This window comes from Pipistrellus kuhlii, unplaced genomic scaffold, assembly GCF_014108245.1.
Source record: "Pipistrellus kuhlii isolate mPipKuh1 unplaced genomic scaffold, mPipKuh1.p scaffold_m20_p_1, whole genome shotgun sequence".
Taxonomy (NCBI): domain Eukaryota; kingdom Metazoa; phylum Chordata; class Mammalia; order Chiroptera; family Vespertilionidae; genus Pipistrellus; species Pipistrellus kuhlii.
Window position 1 is genome coordinate 157,200,633 of NW_023425404.1, and position 23,174 is coordinate 157,223,806.

Genomic DNA, 23,174 nt, shown 5'->3' on the forward strand with positions numbered 1-23,174 from the left:
TAAGCATGTTATACTGAGACAGATCATTTTCTTCATTAAAAAAAAAAAGCTAATGAAAAAGAATATTTGAAGAAGAAGGAAAAGGGAAAAACAAAGAGTTAAATAGTTCTTTCCCCTATTTTTACTCTTTGGTCTGTACTTTAAAAGAATGAATTTTTCTGATTTTGAAATTATATTTAGTAGCATTACATATTATGGTGAAATTCTATGTAATTTAATGTTCACCTTTTAAAAGAATAAATTGTTAGCTGGCATCCAGAAACTAAGAAACCAGCTAATGAGACAGATTTTGTAAACTTAAAATCTGTCTAAAGTTTCCCTTTTAATATCACCTCAAAGGTAATATACAGAATGAAAGTCTCTGCTAGACTTATAGGGTACAATAATTATCTTCCGGGGTGGGGGGGGGAATGGTATTAATCATTAAGAATTGTAAAGATTCTCTTGATAAGAATTTAATTTTTCTATAGATTGAAAATTACTACTAATCACTATTAGCTGGTTATAATAATTGGGAATACAATTTAAAGGAATTAGGTATCTTATGAAAATTGGAGCGCAGTAGCCTCAAATTCCAAATTTGATAATTACTTCCTTAGTTATTAATTTAGATCATAGTGGTATTCTGTTATGCTAGTTGATCTAACAATGAATGTATAGAGTTAAGTGTTACATTTCCAATTAAATGAAGAATGGACATTCTATATCAAAGAATATTTAATATTTTTTATGTGCTATCAGAATTTACCTGATGTTCTTGGGCATAGTTGTCAACATCGATTTGTTAGCTAGTTGTATGGTGTTTGTGCTGATTAGAATTATTTGAGGTTTGTAACGTAGTTTTTCTGTTGATTTTTTTTTCCCCAAAAACATTAGATTCTGCCTATGTGTTCCAGATTTTTGAATATAAAAAAAAAAAAAATGTAAGCACATAACTTTTCAGGATATATGACAAATACTTGTCATATTATGAAAATACTTTACTTTTTGTTATGCTTATTTGCATAGTGATAGAAGAAATGGCAGAAGGAAGAACAGGTTTAAAAGCCCAGCTACCTACATGAAACTTATTCTGTCATCATGCATGTGCACATGCATATAAACTCCTGCAATCATTTCTGCAATCTTTCTTTAAAGTTTTGTGGTAGTACTTGTTCTTTCAGTTGACTAATGACTATTTTGTGTTTCTTGGGGTTTCTTAAAATCTTACAATCTCATTAGGCTCAGTAGTCCTTCATTCAGCATAAAACTGTTCTTTTTCCCTTATGTCCCATTTATTAGACTGCTCTTAAAAGGTTCAGTATCTTTTTCTCTAGTACTTGGGTGGCCAAATTCTGTCTTCCCTGCCCTACATATTTGCCAAAGCAAAATCCGTTCTCTGTTTAACTAGTCTTAGTACCTTACCTTTGCTACGCTCTCAGGTTCCCTCTTTTCTTACCTGATATTAAAAATTTTCTAAAATTATGGCCTCCCTTTCTAAAATCTAATCCCAAATGTGAAGTCCCACATGTAAAGATCTGTACCAGAGTTTCTTAACGTACCTAAATATTTATACTAATTATTACTTTTAATTATAGAGAATGGATGAGTGACAGGCAGTTATTTAGTTTTAAATAAGGAAATGAAATGAGGGAATTGTTTTTTCCTATCTCCTCTTAGATGAGGTAATAAGAATAATTTGACCAAAATTAAGAAAACTAATTTAAGTATGTTCTTTAAGGAACTTATTTCAATTGAAATGTAAAGAGCCATAAATTATATATTTTTGAAATTTATAAATAGAACATGTACATTTAAATTACCTTGATTTTTAAAAAGTTAATGTACAAGCTTTCAATGTGGAATATTAATATTAAGATCATTAGATGATCAATTAAGTATATTAGAATAAGCCCTTTTCTATTGATCTGATTCCATAAGGCTTCAAAACAGTGTTTTGTGTTTTGATTTGATTTGTTTTGTTCTGTTCCCTTCTTTGTTTTTCCTTTGGCTTTTAAGTGGACTTTAAAAAATGTGTGATTTTAGAATGTGTGTTACTATAATGTATAGTACCTGTTTGTGCCTGAACTAAGGATTTTTTGTAAAACAGATTTCTTAATTGACAATCATGTTTATAATTGTTATAAGATTGATTTTAGTTTTGTTTTTGGTGGGATTATAACCTCTTTTGCCTGGTTTCAGGTCCAGTGTGTATCATGATTGTTTTCTGTCTGATGTAGTTGATAACTAAGTTGGTAACATACATTTACACTACTGTTGATCATTCAAAGATTAATGCTCAAACTTTAGTGCTACAGCATTTTTAATAGGGGAAAAAAGGATTGGTGTTCACATATCAACTCCAGAAGTGAGTCAATGCAGGAATAAAATACCCCTAACTGCCACCACCTTTGGAGTTCTCTTACATCAAGTACTGACTTAAATTAGCTCCTCTCAGTTTGCATCTTTTTGTGAAAATATCATGTGAAATTATACTTAGGAGAACTAACAATAATCTGTATCTGAAGAATGTTTGTGTGCGTGCATACATTTATTTCTACCCTAATCTTTTTAATTTTTGTCCTTATATGTCAGTGTGATTGCTGGATTGATTGGTGGACATTTTATCCCCTCAGAATACTTCTACAAGTGAGAAACTGTATTTCTGTGAGAGGATCAAATTTTTATATTTGACTATGCTGTCATAGTAAGGACTGCAATTCAGAATATAATTATCCCCCTGTCTGCAGTTAAATAGTTGGAAGCATTTTTAAATTATTGAATAGCAAGTTTCTCCCAATGATAATACTTATATTAGTTATAGAATATAAGGTGTGGAATTGTCAGGTTTAAAAAAAAAAAATCACATTCTTCTCCTGAACATGACTATTTTACCTTTTATTCCTTTTCTGACTAGGAAGGTACAATAGACAACTTAATCCATTTGCATTTATATTTAATTTACATTCGTAAAAATATTTTTGTTTTCAGGGTTATTTTGAATTAAGGTTTTATGATTACATACCATAAGAGAGGAATTTGTTTTTCAGATGATTAATTAGAAAATGGGGTTACTCTCAGTATATATTATAATTTTGGACTGTTTTCCAAAGTCAGAAATAACCAGGATAATGAGTTACTAGTGCTGTGGCAGTCTACCAATAGACATTCTGTTTTTTTAAGAAGTCTATAAATATTTTCCAATAATTATTTCTTACTCTTACCTAACAATGTTTTATCCTTATTAAGTGCAGTTATTTTGTTCAACAGCAGTCAGTGGAAGAGCATCTTCAATGTCAAACACTCCTACCCACAGTTCTTCTACTTCCATTTCCCAACCTTCGACTCCAACTCCAACTCCAAGTCCCATCGTCTCTCCTTCAGGCATGCTTCCTATCTACCCTGCCATTGATATTGATGCACAGGTAAGCTTCAAATGATGGAACTATATCTTCATTAGACACATTAATCAGTGATTTAAATGATCTTAGAATGCTTTGTCTCTGGGCAGAGACTTGAGCCACAATTCAAAATAAATTATAATTTACATTAAAAAAATAAAAATAAAAACAGCCCTAATCAGTTTGGCTCAGTGGACAGAGCTTCGGCCTCTGGACTGAAAGGTCCCAGGTTCAATTCTGGTCAAGGGCATGTACCTTGGTTGCGGGAACATCCTTGGTAGGAGGTGTGCAGGAGGCCGCTGATCGATGTTTCTCTCTCATCAATGTTTCTAACTCTCTATTCCTCTCCCTTCTTCTCTGTAAAAAAACAATAAAATAAATGTTTTAAAAAGATAGAAAATTTTTTTAAAAAATTAAAAACATCAAATATGGATTATTAATAATTATTTGATGGTCTAATTTCTAAGGTCATCAAATAATCCTTTTTAAAACACTTTAGTTTACAAAGGATATAAAAAGAAATAACGTAAGATTTGTGTATATTTTTTCTGCTCTTAAATGAAAAGATATGCTTTAAAATTCAGAATGGATTGCATGTAAAAGAAAAGATTGAGGGTGGTGCTGGCAGGGGCAGAGGGTAAGTGGTAGTGGAAGAAGACATAGAGGGCATAAATAGTGTGGGGTGAGAAATTAAAAAATAAAATAGTAAAAAAAAATTGTTCCATTTATATCATCTTTGAAAATTGTGATCTTGCTGACTTACATGTAGTGAGTCTGTGTGTGTGTGTGTGTGTGTGTGTGTGTGTGAGTGTGTGTGTGTGAGAGAAACACTGTTAAGTAAAAAACGAACGAACAAACAAACCCAGTTCTTAAAAAAAGATAGTTTACTATGGAATCTCAAAGCAAAATGAGGTTAGAGAGGAGAGGATAGCTGACTTATTCTAAGAAATGCTAAGAGATCTAGCTTAGAAAACAGTTGAACAAGGTAAGGGTATATGGCCTACTTTAGGACTGAGAAATGTTTACTGTTCACTTAGTTTTATATTTTGATAGGATGTATATTGGAGGTGGAGTTATACATAATAAAACCTTGTTATATAAATGATCAGTTTTTATTAAACTTGAATTTCAGGATGTATGTGTATTATTGGATCATTAAGAACATGCCCTCTTAACCTATTTAAAATATAGCTTGTTGGGGGCAGGGGTAGACTGGAAGAGATCAATAGGGGAAAAAGAGGACATACGTAATACTTGCAACAACAAAGATTTTAAAAAAATAACTATTATGATATAAAAGTATATAGCTTGTCATTAAAATGTTTGGTAATATTGTGAAAGGGAATTTCAGTTCCATTCTTACTTGTTTCCCAAATGTCTGTTTATTTTCTATTTTCTGTTGTTTTAACTTTTATTTTTTAGCACTTAAAATTGTCAGGGAATGTTTTTAAGAAGTTATCTAATATTCAGACTGCATATACAAGGTATCGATATCTACGCTTGTTTATATATATATATACGTATAGATTTTAGAGTGGGAGAGAGAGAGAGAGAGAGAGAGATAGAAACATCAGTGATGAAAGAGAATCATTGATTGGCTGCCTCTTGCACACCCTAAACTGGGGATCGAGTCTCCAACCCAGACATATGCCCTTACTGGGAATCAAACCATTACCTCCTGGTTCACAGGTTGATGGCCGAAGGGAGGTAGCTGCTCTTGAATACTCATTTCCCTGATGAAGAAACTGAGGCTTAGAGATTATTCATTTTGCTTACAATCATTTAATTTAGCTAAGTAACGGGGCTGGGGGTCAATGCTTAGGTCAGTTTGACTTCAAAGGCAACCTTCTTACATAACATACTATACAGCCTTCTTTAAAAATATGAGACATTTACTTTAACTATAATGGCTTACTTTTAATATTGATATTCTTGTAGAATTGGATTGAACTTGGTATTGAATTTGTATAATTTTCCTCCAGTTTCTTCTACTCTTGAGGTTATGTTTTTTTAAAATACGTTTTTATTGATTTTTAGAGAGATAGGAGGGGGGAGAGAGAGAGAGTTAGAAACATCGATGAGAGAGATACATCTATCTGTTGCCTCACCCCAGGGATCAAGCCTGCAACCCTGGCATATGCTCTGACAAGAAGTCAAACCTGCACCACACTGTCCGGGCAGAGGCTGTTACGTTTTAATCAGAAGTATATTTTCTAGTTTTTGTGGAATCAAGAATTAATCCATAAGCAAAAGTAAAAGGATTTATTTTTAAAAATTATTTTCAATAAAACAGCCACAGGAAAAGGTCCTCCATATATGATCATGATTTTATTGAATTTGAGATTACTGTAGTAAATTTTTTACCTGACTATACCACCTAACCATCACTTTATTATAAACTAATCTCTGAGAAGTTAGACACATAGATACTTTTAAAAATAGTATTAGTTAATTTTTAAAGATGTAATTTATATTTTAAATGTCGTAGACATTCTTATATAAAAAGATTTAACTATGGTTCCTTAAGAATCGGCTCCTTCTTTACCTGGTCTCTGTGGAGATTTTTCCAGTAGTCTAGCATGAGTTAATACTACTTTCCATGGAGTTAACCATAATTGCTTAATTAGACAGGAAGTTTCTTCTTTGGGAAACAAAATAAAATGAATATTCAGTAATAATTGTTCACCTTTTTTGTTGTTGTTAATTTTACTGTTAACTTTCTGTTTACTAGTTTTTATGATACCAAGCAGGTATGTTAAGTGATAAAAATAAAGATTCCTTTATACTAAATTCGTCTGAATTTTTTTCTAGATTCTAAAATGAAAATTCCTTAAGATTTTACTTACTGGATATTTTGGTTTATGTGTGCAAGTATTGTGCCATAATAGATAAGTGATATGATAAACTTCCTTCCTGTTTTAAAAGATGAAATATTTTCTAATAATTGAAGCATTTATTTGTTTATTCAGTAAGCCTTGACATATACATTTTTCACTTTGTAACTTTTAATCTAATCTTCATAACAATCCCATGAAGTAGATACTGTTATTAACATTTTACATATGAGAAAAGTGAGACTTAAGAGATAATAACTACCTTACCCAACAGCTAGTTTTTGGTAGAGCCACCTTTCAAACAACCCCTGCATTCAGGCTCTAGAATCTGTGCTTTTAAAATATTGCCTATGCTATCTGTTTTAACTGGTAAATTAGATTCTAGAAAATTAGCCCACCCACCTACATGGCAAAAGATCATGTGTCCTTCATCTTTGCATCTTTTCTGCATGTTTGTTTTTTGTTTTTTTTTTGCCATACTGCATATTTATATCAAATCTTAATTTAAGAAAGAACAAGAGAAATGTGAATTTTTTTCACAGCCTCAGTATACTATTATGCCTCCTTTTTAAAATGATAATGATTCTTAAAATGGTCATAAACTCCTTGAATTGATTCAGATGCTTAGGAACTAATATTTTTTAACAAGAATTAGCAGAAATTATGCTTAATTCCCGAACATTGTTGAATGCTTTAGAGAGGAGTTTACATTTTTTATAAGGTTCCTCAAATCTTATCTTTTATAACTAAAAATAACTTCAGGTGTGCAAGTGTTTACCACGGGCTTTTCAACTCGCATGTAATAGTTTATTGAATCGAGTGTGAATATTTTCAGAACAAGATTGATACCACATTAAAATTTATTTTAGGAAATATTCATAAATGATAGTTTGTAAGAATTACTTGGGCTGTTTTACTATAACTTTTGACAGCATCCTTGTCAATTTGAGCTGGGGTTAGGTCTCTATTTGGGGGGGAGAGGGGAGAGTAGAAACCTTATTTCAAAAATTATTTTATTCTTGCCCTGGCTGGTATGGCTCAGTTGTTTGGGTGTCCTCTCATGTAGCAGTCAAAGGCACATACTGGGATTGCAGGCTCTATTCCTGGTACAGGGCGTGCAGGAGGCAGCCAATAGATATCCTCTCCAATCAATGTTTATCTTTCTCCCTTCCCCTTTCTCTAGACTGTTCTTAAAAAAAAAAAAAAAAAAAAGATTATTTTGCCATGATTGTTTTTTTCTCAGTGGTTATAGCATCAGTCTGCAGGTTCAGTTCTTGATCAAGGCTACAAACCTAGGTTATAGGTTTGATCCCTGGCCCTGGGGTTAGCACACATGTGGGAAGTAACCAATTGATGCCTCTGTTTTTCTTTTTCTCTCTTTCTCCTTCCTTTCCCTTTCCCTCCCTCCATTCCACTGTCTAAAAATCAATGGGAAAAATAGATCCTCATGTGAGGATTAACAAAAATAAACTTCTTTCATTCTTATCTTTAAAAGATTGCCACAAATGTTATACAGTGCATTACCCACTCTTAAGTTCCCCAAGGAATTTGAACAACCCTCCTTTTCAGGTTTAAATATACAATTTCTTCAATTCTCAAAATACATTGTTCAATATTTCTCTCATAGTATGAGCCACTACATTTGCCCTATATAGTAATCAGTAAGTTCCTAATGATCAGGGTCAACCCTAGAGTACTTAGCAGAGTACTTTGATATAAAAGGTAGTTAATAAATATCAGTTGAAATTATATTTTATAATGTGATTTTTAAAAAATATATATATATTTTATTGATTTTGTACAGAGAGATAGAGAGTTAGAAACATTGATGAGAGAGAGTCATCGATCAGCTGCCTCTTGCACACCCCCTACTGGAGATATGCCCGCAACCAAGGTACATGCCCTTGACCAGAATCGAACCCGTGGCCCTTCAGTCCCCAAGCCGACGCTCTATCCATTGAGCCAAACCGGTCTCGGCAATATAATGTGATTTAAAAAACCAGTATATTATTGGTAATCCCCTAAAATTTTCATGCTTATCTTTTTCAGATTTTGTCTCTTCATTCTCTATTTTTAAGATTGATACCAATTTCTTAAATTACTCTTTAATCTTTAACCCTAAGAAGATTTTTAGGAACCTCATAAACTTTATAAAATTGAGTCTTCTACTCATTGAGAGTACATAAGACAGATGGGCTTATGTTACATTCACCTTAGTTGTGTTTTAGCTGTGATGTAAAAGAAAAGCAGGATTTTGTGTGACCATCGGAAAGTTGTTACTCTGAGTCTTTGTCTCCTTTTCTCTGAAATCAGACAATAATTTCTTCTTATAAACCTGAAATGAAGATCAAATACTTTCACAATCAGAGTTGTCACTCATTTAAGTATTCATGTCCTTCTCCGTTGTTGTAGTTGGTGCATCTCTCCCTTGTGGCCATCCCTGATCTCTGCAGTCAGTAGTTCTGCTCTCTGCCAGCCTCTTCTGCAGAGCAGCTTTTGCGGTCTCCCTCTTCATCACTGACTAGTAGGCTTTTCTTATTTCTTGAATCTATCAGTTTTGTCTTTTATCTCGTTATTCTTTTTTTTTTGTAATGGAATTTGTTTTTTAGAGCTATTGACCTTTCCTTTTAATATTTATCACATAAATATAATAAATTGTATATAAATACACAAATACATTAAATATAGTGTATTTCATATATACAGGGTGGGGCAAAAGTAGGTACAGTTGTTTGTATGGAAAAAAAAGTAGGTTTACAGTTGTGAGTATTTGGAATGCAGAATTTATTTTTATGTTAACATTTACTAATGTATTATTTTTCACATGAACAACTGTAAACCTACTTTTGCCCCACCTTTTATAATCCTTTATTTCATTAGTAATACGAATGTGTGACCCCTGTTGCCATTCATTTAACTTATTTTTTCCCCCCTAACAAAGCAACAATTATAGATGGAAACTACAGACATAAATAAGACATGTTTATTACTTTCTAGTTATCAATAGTCTTCTGAGGGTGATAGACACATAACTAATGTTAGTATGAGTAAGATTGGCATTAAGTGCTATAATAGGGGTACATGTGTAAGATGTTTTAGAACAGCAATGTATAATAGAAAAATAATGTAAGACATATATGTAATTTAAAGTTTCCTAATAGCCACATTTAAAAAAGCAAACAAATAGGTGGAATGAATTTTAAGAATATATTTTAACTTTATATATTTATAACATTGTTATTTAAATATGTAATCAATATAACAAATTGTTATTTTACATTTTTATTTCATACTAAAATCTTCCAAATTTTGTGTGAATGTTACATATAGCTTAAAGTGATCAAATAAGTCTGTCCTAAACTAGTCAGGGTGTTTTGTCACCCTATTTAGAAAATATCTCAACTTGGACTTCATTGGAAATACTTGATTTGTACTTTAGTTTGATTAAGTAGATTGCATAGATTTGATTAAGCTGAAAAAGTAAATTCATATACTCACATTGCTCCAGGCATATACTAAAAAGCTTTCTAATAACCAAATCAAATATCAGTTTTAAAGTTTATATTAAATTAGATAAAATTTAAAATTTAGTTCCTCATTTACACTGTACATGTTGCTAATAGTTACCTTTTTTATATCACACAAATTAGAGTACTAAAAATATGAGGACTTTGTTAGTTCGCTAAATAAACATTTCAAGTATGGTAGAGATGACAACTGGCTAATCCATTATTGGTTACTATCATTAGCAGAAGTCAGAGATCAACTGTGTATAAATAGTGTCCTGTCTCAATTATTATAATTTTTCTTTCCAAATACTCTTTATTTTGTATTTTTTTTTTAGTCCTTTAGGTATTTGGGGGCTTTGTTCTCTAATGCAATACAGGTCTGTGGAAAAAATTTTTTGCAGTACAAGGCTTGATTTCAACTTTTTTAACTGGATTCAGAACAGTTAATATAACCTTACTGCTGAGGATTTTACTTAATATCCTTTGTGTTTTGAAGTCTTTCAACTCTGGTTGGTCGGAACCAAACTATTCCTGACCCTGTGTAAGCTCTGGGTGTTGTTCAGCCTGATGATACCTTCTGGTGGTCTTTCCCTGACTTCATTCAAATGTGCTGATCAAAACTCAGCTGAAGACTCCAGAGAAACCCTTTACAGATCTCTGTAATTTTCATTCTCTGTAGCAATTTCCTCTCCAGGACTCTGCCCCAGGACGTTCTAGTCACCTTAACCTCTACAAACTCTGTCTTCTCAACGCAGGGAGATTGCCAGGCTATGTTTGAATACCCTCTTTCTGCACTGCAGCCTGGAAACTCGAGGCAACAAATTGAGTAAATAATTTCTGTCTTTAGGGATTACTGTCACATAACTGCCATTAATGGCTGGAATCAAAAGTGAGTCCACAGTATTTCTTTTACTTGTGGAGCTGAAAACAGCATATTGTTTTAAAATCATGCGCTTTTCTTCATGTTTGCTTCAAGAATTGCCCATGAAGTTCAAATATTTGAAGCCTTTTAAAAAAAGTCACAGGTTGATCACTAATGGAAAAAAGACAACTTACTATCCAATGTTTGCTATAGTAGAGTGATACATATCTATTTGTGTGTATTTGGTACATGTATAGATTATGGAATTGATGTTAACATTTTAAAATTATATACTGAGCTAATCATAAAATTAATTTTTTACAGACTGAAAGTAATCATGACACAGCACTAACACTTGCCTGTGCTGGTGGTCATGAGGAACTGGTACAAACATTGCTAGAGAGAGGAGCTAGTATTGAGCACCGAGACAAGAAAGGTATGGCCAACTTTTGTTAATACTGTTTTCTTCTGGAATATTTGTGTTCTGTGAAGAAATACTACTACTTCTAGGTCTATTTTGATGGAAAATAGTATTGTTCCTTTGCTTAGTATCTAGTGAGATCATTATTTTTCTCCAGGTTTTACTCCACTCATCTTGGCTGCTACAGCTGGTCATGTTGGTGTTGTGGAAATATTGCTGGACAATGGTGCAGACATTGAAGCCCAGTCAGAAAGAACCAAGGACACACCACTATCTTTGGCTTGTTCTGGGGGAAGGCAGGAGGTAACAATTTCTCCAGTGTAACTTTTTCTCTCCATCTATCGATATTTAGTAAATTTATACCTTTTATGACTGTATGGTAACAATCGATTGACGTTTGGATTTATCACGAGCCTAAAGCATGCCTTCTCTAAGTGACTCCACTGTTCCTAAATCTGGTCTTGAGCTACTGGGGAAAGTTTTATATTATCTTATATCTTCATATATTTGAGTCTGTATATTTGCCCGTCTGTTTATTATCATTTATTTGTTATTTTCCAGTTAGTATTTTAGGGTATAGTTTAATAGTAAGAGCAAGGGTAAGAGTTATGATCTTAATCCTTTATTTCTGTGTCTTATTTGTAAAAGGAAGATGAAAATATTAGTACCTGTTGTAAGACTTCTTTGGTACATTAAGTGACATAATGGCCAAGAGATTTATAAATGGCCAATAAGTATTTAAATGCTAAATATTTTCGGCTATTAGAGAATGCAAATTAAGATGCAACCATACAGCCACTAGAATGGCTAAAATCATCAAGACTGATAATACCAAATGTTGCCAAGGGTGTGGAACAACCAGAACTCACTCATTGTCGATGAGAGTGTAAGTAGTACAACTACTTTAAGCAGCTTTATTCAAAATCTCAAAAACTAGAAATGGCAGAGTTGTTTATCATTGGGATAGTAGATAGCTTATCACATATTTATTTAATGGAATGTTACACAGTACACACAAATGACTCTCAAACACTGATTTCATGTATATGAAGATCTAAAATAGATTAATCTGTCAGTGGGGTTGACTGGGAAAGGGGATGAGTAAATAACAGGAATTTAAATTACATTATGTTTATGAATGTCAGTATTCACTGAATGTACACTTAAGTTTTGAGTATTTATTGTTTCACCTAAAAATAATTTACGTAAAATTTTGCCCAAAAAACCTGAAAACAAGTACATAAAAGTCTAGATAATGATACACATGCTGATGTATGTAAGAAAAATGGCAAATGTCTGCAATTTACTTTAAAATGAAATGCAAAAAACAAAATGAAGAAATATGAAAAGTAAGTATAGTAGAATATTATTTGTAGAATCTAGGTGGTGAGATTTTAAAGACATTTACATGCCTTTTTTTTTTTTTTTAACCACTATTTGGTAGAATAGCACAGAAATACTATTTCCAAAATAGCATTGTACAACAACACATGAGATCCAAATTTCATGAATATAATGCCGTTTCAACAGATTCCAAAGTGGGTTTTACTTGCAAAGCTTCTTTTTGGTTTCTAAGACTTCTTGCTATCATTTTACACTGAGTTTGTGCAAAATATTAAAAAGGTTTTTCCTTTTTTGTTATACATTGACCAGAACACAAAAAGAAATTAAGATGCCCAGGTTTCAGAATCCATCCTCAGTGGGGGGCATACAGGAGTCAGCCAGTCAATTGTTCTCTCTCATCATTGATGTTTCTATCTCTCTCCCCCTCTTCTTTGCTCTCTCAGAAATTAAAAAAATAAAAGGTTAAATATGTACCTTGGAAATTGTCTCACTATAAAAAAAAATCTATCTATTCCTTCCTTCTCCCTTCTCCCCCTTTCAGGTGGTGGAGCTATTGTTAGCTCGAGGAGCAAATAAAGAGCACAGGAATGTTTCTGATTACACACCTCTAAGCCTGGCTGCTTCTGGCGGCTATGTGAACATTATCAAAATATTACTAAATGCAGGAGCCGAAATTAATTCTAGGCAAGTTTTATTCTCTCTCTATAAGACCCTTAAAAGTGTGTTAAAATGGTATTTGTAGAACAATTATCTTATTATATTAAAAAAGGAAATGCCTTCATTACAAGTTTGGAATCTAAATTGCTAGAGATTAAGATTAATTTTATTTACATTTTTAAAACTGTTGACATAGAACTTGAAAAACTATCAATTACTGTATTTCTTATGGTACTAAAAGTAAATACATCTTAGGAGCTTTTATTAAGCAAGTATGTGCTTTAAAATGGAAAGTCCATCTTAATAGTCTAATGATTTAATAATTATTTTTCAGCCCAAGTCATTATGTTGAATGAGATACAGAAAGTATTCTAGATCTGGGTGGTAAAATATTTCTAATGATATCTTAATATTATCACAAAGAAGTATTTTAGACTAGGGCTAAGAAAAAATGATTACAGTATTTTAAATAATTCTGCAAAATAAAGATTCTTAAATATATCCTGAAATAGAATTTTATATTGCCATCCAGTTTTTCTGGAACATTTAAAATGTGTATTTTCTGTTTTGTCTTCCTTTACCTCTACCCCCAGAACTGGTAGCAAATTGGGCATTTCTCCTCTGATGTTAGCAGCTATGAATGGGCACACAGCTGCAGTTAAACTCCTGTTAGACATGGGTTCTGACATAAATGCTCAAATAGAAACCAATCGGAACACTGCCCTTACCTTAGCCTGCTTCCAAGGAAGAACTGAAGTGGTTAGTCTTCTGCTTGATAGAAAAGCAAATGTGGAACATAGAGCTAAGGTAAGAAAAAGTTCAAAATTTGTACATGGATTTATTGGTTTGATATTTAAGGTGTCTAGTAGCAATATGCTAAATATAATCTTAGTATTTGCTAGTAACATTTATCACTCTGTAGAACTCATTCAAACATTAACTCTTGAAAATACTTCAACAAATTTAGAGGTAATAATGACATTAGAATTTCTAGCTGAAAATATGTACCATTATGAAAGAGAAGATGGGGAACATTTATTAAGTGCCAGTTATATGTCAAATGCTTGTTTGCATCTTACAGATTTTTTTCCCAACAAATTATCATTAGGTAGAATTATCTTTTAATAGATCACATTTATAACTCAGAGAACCTAGCAGTGTTTATTTAGTGTTGAAATTTAGTTGTCTTTGTAACATATTATATTGCTCTCAGATTTTTATTCTTTAACATGTTAGCTCTTTCCTTTCTCTTATGTGTTGTTTTTTATTTTTCACTAATCTTAGACTGGACTCACACCACTAATGGAAGCTGCCTCTGGTGGATATGCAGAGGTGGGCCGAGTTCTTTTGGATAAAGGTGCTGATGTTAATGCCCCTCCAGTGCCCTCTTCAAGAGATACAGCTTTAACCATAGCAGCAGATAAAGGGCATTATAAATTCTGTGAGCTTCTCATTGGCAGGTATGATGTTACCATACCCTTCATATGTGACCCTGGTGTTACTAGTGATTACTGTTCTCTCTGGACATTGTACTATTAAGAAATCAAATATGACTGCTGAAACCGGGTTTGGCTCAATGGATACAACATTGGCTTGTGCACTCAAGGTTCGATTCCAGTCAAGGGCATGTACCTTGGTTGCAGACACATGCCCAGTATGGGGTGTGCAGGAGGCAGCTGGTCAATGTTTCTCTCTCATTGATGTTTCTAGCTCTCTATCCCTCTCTCTTCCTCTGTAAAAAATGAATAAAATGTATATTTTTTAAAAAGATTTTTAAAAAAAATCAAATATGACTACTTTTATAAATTACATGTTTTATTTTTTAAACCTACCTCTTATTTTCTACCCATCCAGAGCTATGCTATGTTGATTTATTTCAGTGCAACCTAGTAATATTTCTCTTCCTTTCTTGTGTGTAAGTACACACTTCTAAAGAACTGTAATAAGCTATCTGAATATCCAGCTCTTGTCATCCACATTTACATCTCCCAAAGTTTGAGTTTTACAAAGAGTACCACTTCAGGTGCTAAAAGTCTGGCAATAATCTAAGTCTTCATTGTTGATTTTCTTGTTCTTTATAGTAACTTGGGCTTTTAAATGACAGTTAAGGTACTCTTCCAAGTTATCAGAAAATATCCTGGGTCATTTCTACTGTCAGTCACTTAGAAGTTGCCTGCCAGTTTTCCAAAATGCTTGCCTGTTTAATTGGATTTCCTAAAAACCTTTGCATGGTGTTTTAAGAAGTAGAAGTTAGTAGTACTAGCTAATAACAACTACTATTATTCACTGTGAATTTTATCTATTATTATGCCCAGTGAGTTCTAAACCTACGTATTATTCTGAAGCTAAATACAAATACATGAATACACATAATCTGAAACTGATGCAGTTGCCTTATAGATACTATTTGTATTTCTAGGATACTGTTTATTTAATATATTGATTATGATATTAAGATGATATACTTTTATTTTTCACTAAATTTCTTGTTTTCTTAAGGTTTGAAACTCATAATTATACTAAGTCATTATCTATATATCTATATATATAAAAGCCTAATATGGAAAGTGTCCCCTTGGGAGTTTGACCAGATTGATCACTTGCTATGACGGCGCTGTCCACCAGGTGGGAGCGCGGGACAAAGGAAGGCCCCTGCTGGTGACCAGCAGCCAGGGAAGGGAGGCCCCAGCCTGAAGCTGCCCATGCAATGGGCCTCTAGTCTTTAAAATAAAAAGTAATTATTGCTATACCATTGTGTTTAAATTTAACAACTGGAAATTCTTTGTAATGTTATTTTGAGAGAAAAATTAATTTTAGTCCTTGAATATTAAAATTTTTTTAGTTTTACAAAATATTTTCACAAATTAATAGCTGGTTGTTATTGTTAGCTGTGTCATTTCATTTTAAACAGTGATATCTGTGTCATTCATTTAGGGGAGCTCACATTGATGTGCGGAACAAGAAAGGGAACACTCCATTGTGGCTAGCAGCAAATGGTGGACACCTCGATGTGGTTCAGTTATTGGTGCAAGCAAGTGCAGATGTGGATGCAGCAGATAACCGCAAAATAACTCCTCTTATGGCAGCATTTAGAAAGGTAGAAGTCTTTTATCCTCATTCACATGGATGTTTTTCATTCAGGCTAGAAATGCATAGTTTAATGATCACTAGTCTCTCATTTTTAGGATTTAACAACAGTGATGAAAATCATAAAATTAAAAGCAAATAATCACTCTGATGGCAACATTGAAAGGTAGATTTAAGGTAGAACATAAAAGCTACTTTTTGAATCAGTTTGGTTCAGGGTCTAGAACGTTGGCCAGTGGACTGAAGGTTCCTGGGTTCTATTCCTGACAAGGGCATGAACCTCAGTTGCAGGCTTGATTCCCAGCCCTGGTGAGGGTATGTGCAGAAGGCAGCCCATCATTGTGTCTTTCACAACAATGTCTTTCTCTGTCTCTCTCTCTCTCTCTCTCTCTCTCTCTCTCTCTCTCTCTTTCTGTCTCTCTTTCTGTCTCTGTCTCTGTCTCTGTCTCTGTGTCTCTCCCCTTCCTTTCCACTCTCTAAAAAGTCAGTGGAGGAATGTGCTCTCTGAGGATTAACAACAAGAAAAATTATTTAAGTATAAAAAGTTCTAAGTATTTTCAGAATCTAGGTATAAACTTAATATTGCACAAAACGTAAATCCAAGTAAGAGTAAAAATTACTTGTTTATGAATATTTTCTTATATTAGCACAACATTTAAAAATTTACCTTAAATCTATTTTATATTTATCATTGACTTTCATTACTAAGAAAAAAGGAATTAAGCCATGACTGGTTTTGCTCAGTGGATAGAACATTGTCCTGCACACTGAGGAGTGGTGGGTTCCATTCCTAGTCAAAGGCATGTACCTGGGTTGCAAGTTCAATTCCCAGCCCAGAAACATTAATGTTTCTCTCTCTTTTCTACTCTAAAATATCAATGGAAAAATGTCCTTGGGTAAAGATAGTGGGGGGAAAAGAAAGAGAGAAAAAAAGACATTAAATGAAAACCCAGCTGCTAGTATTAAAGTCAAGTATACGAATTCAGAATTAGGAATACATTTTGTGAAAGCGAGAGAAAATCTGTTTTTTGCATAGTATAGAGCTGTGTATAAGTAATTTAATGATTTGGTTGATTCTTAAATGCAGTTTCAGTTAGTTGCTGGGAAAATGAGATTGATATTTTAGGTATTATAATTTTGAGTTTCGTCATTCTGAGACATGTAGGTAAAATTTCTTGTAGATTCCAAAATATTTTGTTGTATTGAAAAGTTTTACTCTATAAATTGGAAGAAATTATCTTTTTTTGTTCTTGTTACTCTCTCTGACTTTGGTTCTTTAGACCAGTGGTCACCAACTGGTGGTCTGCGAGGTCCTGACGACCGCTGCTTTAGACCACCTCTTTCCTGGTTATTCTAGACTATCTAGCCAATGGCTATTTCTTTTTTCTTAGCAGTCAAACTTATGCTTTCTCACTGGCTACCTACCTCTTCTCTAAGCAAGTTAGTATATCATTATCAAATTAATCTTTTTAACCACTATTTTGTTAACATTTCAAGAACCTTTTTCTGACCCCCCAGTTTCTGTAATACTATGAATCCACTTTTAGTTATTCAAAGCCACCACACTCTAGGGCTCTGACTTCATTTTCCATTATGAGTCTCTGATGTGGAAAGTCGTCTTGCTTGGTCTTTCCTTTAGCCCTATCTCTCACACCACTTTTGTTCTTATCTCAGGAATGTCCATGCCTCTCCTAATTTTTCCAAATGTACTCATTCTTTGGATATAGTTTAAAGCTCCTGTTCTATAAAACCTCTTCATATCCTATTTGAGCTCACATTGAGATATGTAATCCTCTAAAAGTTGTAAAAGTTCTGCAGTCCATTATTATCATTGTCATCATTCCGTTTGACAAATATATATTTTTTTACTACTGTACTGTTCAAAATGCATATAATTTATCCTTCTAAATTAGTCTTAGCTACTCAAGAACAGTGCTTATCTTTTATTCCACCAGAAGCCTGATGCAGGAAGATTTGTGCCAGAATGGGCTTTCCTTTTCCTGGCTGCCACCACTGCCTTTCCACTCTGGCCCAGCCCCTTTCCCCTCATGCCCTGGAGCCACCTCTTTCCACTCCAGCTGCCTTCCTAAGCTGCCCAGAGGCCAAGAGACAGGGGTGGGGCAGAATGCCTCTGTCATCACCATGACAATGATGCAAGCATCCCACCCTCTCACTGTGTGCCTGTGTATGCAAACTAACTGCCATCTTTGTTGAGTTTATTTTATATTACTCTTGATTGGCTGGTGGTGTGGCGGAGGTATGGTCAATTTACATGTTTGTCTATTATTAGGTAAGACTATTTTTGTAGTACCTACCATGGTTATTACCTACCATGTAATGGTTAGGATATTACTTTATATAGGGTGCAGCAGCTACTTTTTAAAGGGGCGATTTAATCAGGGAAGTAAAATCTACACATGGTTAACATAAAGTCAGGTAACTATGAGTTGCCCCATATAAGTAATTTAAGTAATGTAGAAGTCTTGGAAGGATATCAAACAGTGATACAAATGGCATTTGACTATGCACTAAAAGATAAGGATAGTTTTAAAAGTTGCAGATGAAAAGAAGAAATGCAATTAGGAAGTATATTAAATGTAAAAAGCTGTTTATCCAGACTGGCTAACTTACAGGTGCTGTGTCAGAAAGCAGTAGTGCAATTGAAGAAAGTGGAAAGCCTTTTGAAACAAAGCCTTTTTGTTGGTCTGAAGATTTTGAACTTAGTTAGTGGACAGTATTATAGTGAATAATATAATCATAATTCATGTTTTAGGAAAGTGTATTTTATTTTTTCCACACTACCTAATATAGTGCTCTGCTTTCAGTTTTTATCTGAAAAAAACAAAATTTATGTTTCTACTCTTTTAACACTTAGAATTGAACAAAATGTTCATTTTTATTGAATTATATAGAGAAAAAAATTGATGCGTTTGTGGGTTTTCTTTTCCCCTTTCAGGCATATCCTCATTTCTTCATACTGATTTTTGGGTTTGGTTTTTTATTTAAATTATTTAAAATAATTTAGATCTGAAGTCAGGTTATTCTCTCCCTTTTTTTGGAGAGTGGGATGAGAATGAACAGTGTGAATTTAACTTATTAGAACCAAAACCTGTTTTTCATTTATAGTGAAACAAAATACCCAATTAAATTTTCATTTTGTAGCATGAATGCCAAAGCAATTTTACATAAGACAGACTGCAGCCCTACTCAGTTTTTCTCAGTGGTTAGAGTGTCAGCAGGAGGATTTGAAAGGTCTCAGGTGTGATTCTCATCACTGGCATGTACCTTGATTGCAGGCTCCATCTGGGGCGCCTGGAGGAGGCAACTAAATCAATGTGTCTCTCTCACATTGTTGTTTCTGTCTCCCTCCCACTCTTACTAAAAATCAATAGAAAAAATATCCTCAAGAGAGGATTAACAATAACAACAAAAAAGACAGACTGTAAATTTACTGAATTCTTTTATTGTGTGTTTTAAATCTGACATTAATATCTATTTCCTAGGGTCATGTGAAGGTGGTGCGCTACTTAGTCAAAGAAGTCAATCAGTTTCCATCAGATTCTGAATGCATGAGATACATAGCAACCATCACTGATAAGGTAATGTATTGATCACATTCATCCTTTTGACTTCATTTGGTTTTATGTACATATATCCCACACTAAGAAAAAAGTCGTAGTTTGAGCAGTAATGTGTGCTATATAGCAATTTTTACTTATTATTTGGGAATTAAGTATGCTGTTTAAGAGACTCTTAGGATTATTTATTTAACCTAGTGAAGTAATAAAACATTCTTAGTGATCAATTTACTTTTCAATACTTTTTAAAAGTATTAAACTAATTTAATTTTATGTGAACACTAAGCAATTAAAGCAAATGTTATTATTTATTAGTGTTATAATCTATATATGTGTCCAGACTGATAATATATTCTGAAAAGAACAAGCCCAGTGGATTTTTTTAATATCTAAACACAAATGAACATAGTAAACACAAATGAACATAGTACCTTTAATTGTGGGAAGAAAACTTTAATGTCTTCAACATGATATACAAGTGAGGGTAACCATCATCTTAAGGATGAACTGGCTAGGATTTTTTGCAGAAAAGGTAGGGAAGATAAAATATCTTATTTTCCTATTAGAGATTTAATTGAAGCCTTACCCTGGTGCCATTTATATTTTGAGTTTATGAGACATACTCTGGAAATCCAAAGAGGTCAATGCATATAAAAATGTCTATTATATTTTCTCAGCAGTTATTACATAAGAGTGAGCAGATTTTTCTCAAGGTTTTATTTAAGTTTCACTGTGTTGCCTGTCTCTAGATTTCTCTGATAATTATCACTCCTGGGGTACCACTAGGTTATTTTGGAGGAGAAGGCAAGATTAAAATTAAGGCTTTTTGTTCTTATAGGGAAATATAATAGTTTTTTCCTGTTAAAAAGTGGTCTGAGAATGAAATAACCGGAAAATATTTATAGTACATATGCCTTTGACTTTTCATCAGTGATTCCTGAACATGAAGTTTTAGCAACAAAGCTTAAATATGTGACTATCAGTTAAGAACTTGATTAACAATGTCCTTTTCCTTAAGCCTATTAACCAGCTGACCTAAATTATTACACTTCCATTTGTTATATGATTTATATTCAATTTATAGGAGTAAGTAATTTTACTTTCCAAAGTACCAGTCAAATTTATATTATTTTGAAAAACATTAGAGGCTCTTTCTTGTATGTTTTTATTTATATTATTTTTTACCTTACCATTGGTCTTAATAGCTTATGTTCATTCAGTGAAGTACTTTAATTAATATTTTAATGTTTTCAGGAATCTCTCTAAACATGAATTATTTTTTGAGGCTGGGAACATCTTCATTTTTCATTTTAGGAGATGCTGAAGAAGTGTCACCTTTGTATGGAATCAATAGTACAAGCCAAAGATAGACAGGCTGCTGAAGCAAACAAAAATGCCAGTATTTTATTAGAAGAGTTAGACTTGGAAAAGGTAATGATAACCTTTACATGTGAAAATACCAACTTTTCCCCCTTTCTGCTTTATTCCCTTTATTTTGTAATCGGTTCTTTTTTTCTTGTTTCATTTTGTTGCTTTTGCTTTAAATTATGTACATGGTTTTCCCTCCAAGTTTGGCTCAAAAAGAATTATGAGTATTTTAAATATCATCAAAAGAATTTTCTTTGTAATCAAATTATAGGAATTTCATTGACCTGGAAGTCAAAAAAACCTAGCTGCTAATGCTGAGCTTTAGTCTTATTTCAACTAATGAGTTCTTAATTCCCATCCAAATCTATACTTCATTGATCTTAGACCTTGTAATTTGTTGCCCATATATTAATAGAAGTACCAAATGCAGTACTGAACCATAATCAACTAGTAAAATACAACTTGGTGGAATGTTTAATAAGTATATTTTTAAAATGGGTGAATTCTCATGTACTTTTCTCTTTCAGGCAGACTGCGTCATTTCCGTCTTCCCAAGGGGAATATAATACTCCAAACAACATGTAGTTTGGGCAGTCTCATAGCTCCTTCTTTACTCCCCCTTCCTATCAATAACTCTGTCCTCAAGAATGTAATAGAGCCCTGGCTGGTTTGGTTCAGTGGACAGAGCGTCAGCCTGCATACTGAAGGGTCCCGGGTTCGATTCCAGTCCAGGGCATATGCCCAAGTTGTGGGCTCGATCCGCAGTGGGTGGCATGCAGGAGGCAACCGATCAATGATTCTCTCTCATCATTGATGTTTCTATCTCTCTCTCCCCCTCCCTTCCTCTCTGAAATCAATAAAAATATATTTAAAAAAAAAAAGAATGTAAGAGAAATAGTAATTATTCAGGAAAAGAATTGGTTGGCTATGAATATTATGGAGTACATACACTGTCATATTTTATTGTCTATTAAAAAAAGGTTAGCCAAGACCGGTTTGGCTTAGTGGATAGAGCGTCGGCCTGCGGACTGAAAGGTTCCGGGTTCGATTCCGGTCAAGGGCATGTACCTTGGTTGCAGGCACATCCCCAGTAGGGGGTGTGCAGGAGGCAGCTGGTCGATGTTTCTCTCTCATCGACGTTTCTAACTCTCTATCCCTCTCAATTCCTCTCTGTGTAAAATCAATAAAATATTATATATATATATATAAAGTTAAAAATTCCATAAAAGTTAACATACGCTGTTTAAATTTATAAAGAATAGTGATAATTGCAACCTATTGGATTTGAGTCAAGTCCATTTTTACTATTATATTTGCAGACTTTGTTAAGCTATATATTTCATTTTGCATAAAGAAAATATGGCCCTCCTGGTTTGACTCAGTGGATAGAGAGCATTGGCCCACTGAGTGAAAGGTCCTGGGTTTGATTCTGGTCAAGGGCACATAGCTTGTTTTCGGGCTATACCCCTGGCCCTAGTTTGGGCGCATGCAAGGGGCAAGGAATTGAGATGTCTCATCATTGGTGTTTCTTTTTTGTTTTGTTTTGTTTTGTTAATCATCACCCCAGGATATTTTTCCATTGATTTTTAGGGAGATTAGAAGAGAGAGGGGAAAACAGAGATTTTTTTTTAATCACTAAAGGATGCCTAGCATGTTGTAGGTACTCAATAAATATTTGATAAGCAATTAAATCTTTACATGTTTAATGTAAAAAAAATTTTTTTTTCAATCCTCAACTGATACAATGTGAAGCACATTGGTTGTCTCCTGAGGGCCCAGGCAGGAAAGGAGCCTGCAACCAAGGCTCCCTTGACCAGCATTGAACCTGAGGCCCTTTGGCCCACAGGCCCATGCTCTATCTACTGAGCCAAGCTGGCTAGAGCCATCATTGATGTTTCCGTCTCTCTCTGACCCCTCTCCCTTTTTCTCTAAAATTAATAAAAATAAAGAACATGTGAAGTATTGTAAACACTTTATTCTAACTTAAGTGTGAAAATATCCAGTTATTTTCTGGAAAAGTATATTTAATATTGGCTATTCTTCATTTTAAAAAATTTCTGATTTAGATTCTGATTAAAAAAAAAGTTAGCTTTTTGGCCATTTTGAAGTTTTTTAAAGGAGAACATTGAGAGTA

At 33.5% G+C, this 23,174-nt stretch overlaps 1 protein-coding gene across 12 annotated transcripts in view; it reads left to right on the forward strand.

The window, feature by feature from the left end:
* ANKRD17 (ankyrin repeat domain 17) overlaps positions 1–23,174 on the forward strand; it is a 156,125-nt gene that overhangs the window by 90,105 nt on the left and 42,846 nt on the right. For 10 of the 12 annotated variants that reach the window (XM_036414190.2, XM_036414167.2, XM_045571820.1 and 7 more), the window contains 9 exons: positions 3,250–3,404; positions 10,910–11,021; positions 11,164–11,309; positions 12,892–13,034; positions 13,601–13,814; positions 14,292–14,467; positions 15,942–16,104; positions 19,598–19,693; positions 20,987–21,103. In XM_036414190.2, the coding sequence (XP_036270083.1) occupies positions 3,250–3,404; positions 10,910–11,021; positions 11,164–11,309; positions 12,892–13,034; positions 13,601–13,814; positions 14,292–14,467; positions 15,942–16,104; positions 19,598–19,693; positions 20,987–21,103 (1,322 nt within the window). The remainder of the gene's footprint in view (positions 1–3,249; positions 3,405–10,909; positions 11,022–11,163; positions 11,310–12,891; positions 13,035–13,600; positions 13,815–14,291; positions 14,468–15,941; positions 16,105–19,597; positions 19,694–20,986; positions 21,104–23,174) is intronic. The other 2 variants (XM_036414154.2, XM_036414198.2) reach the window with 1 other exon arrangement.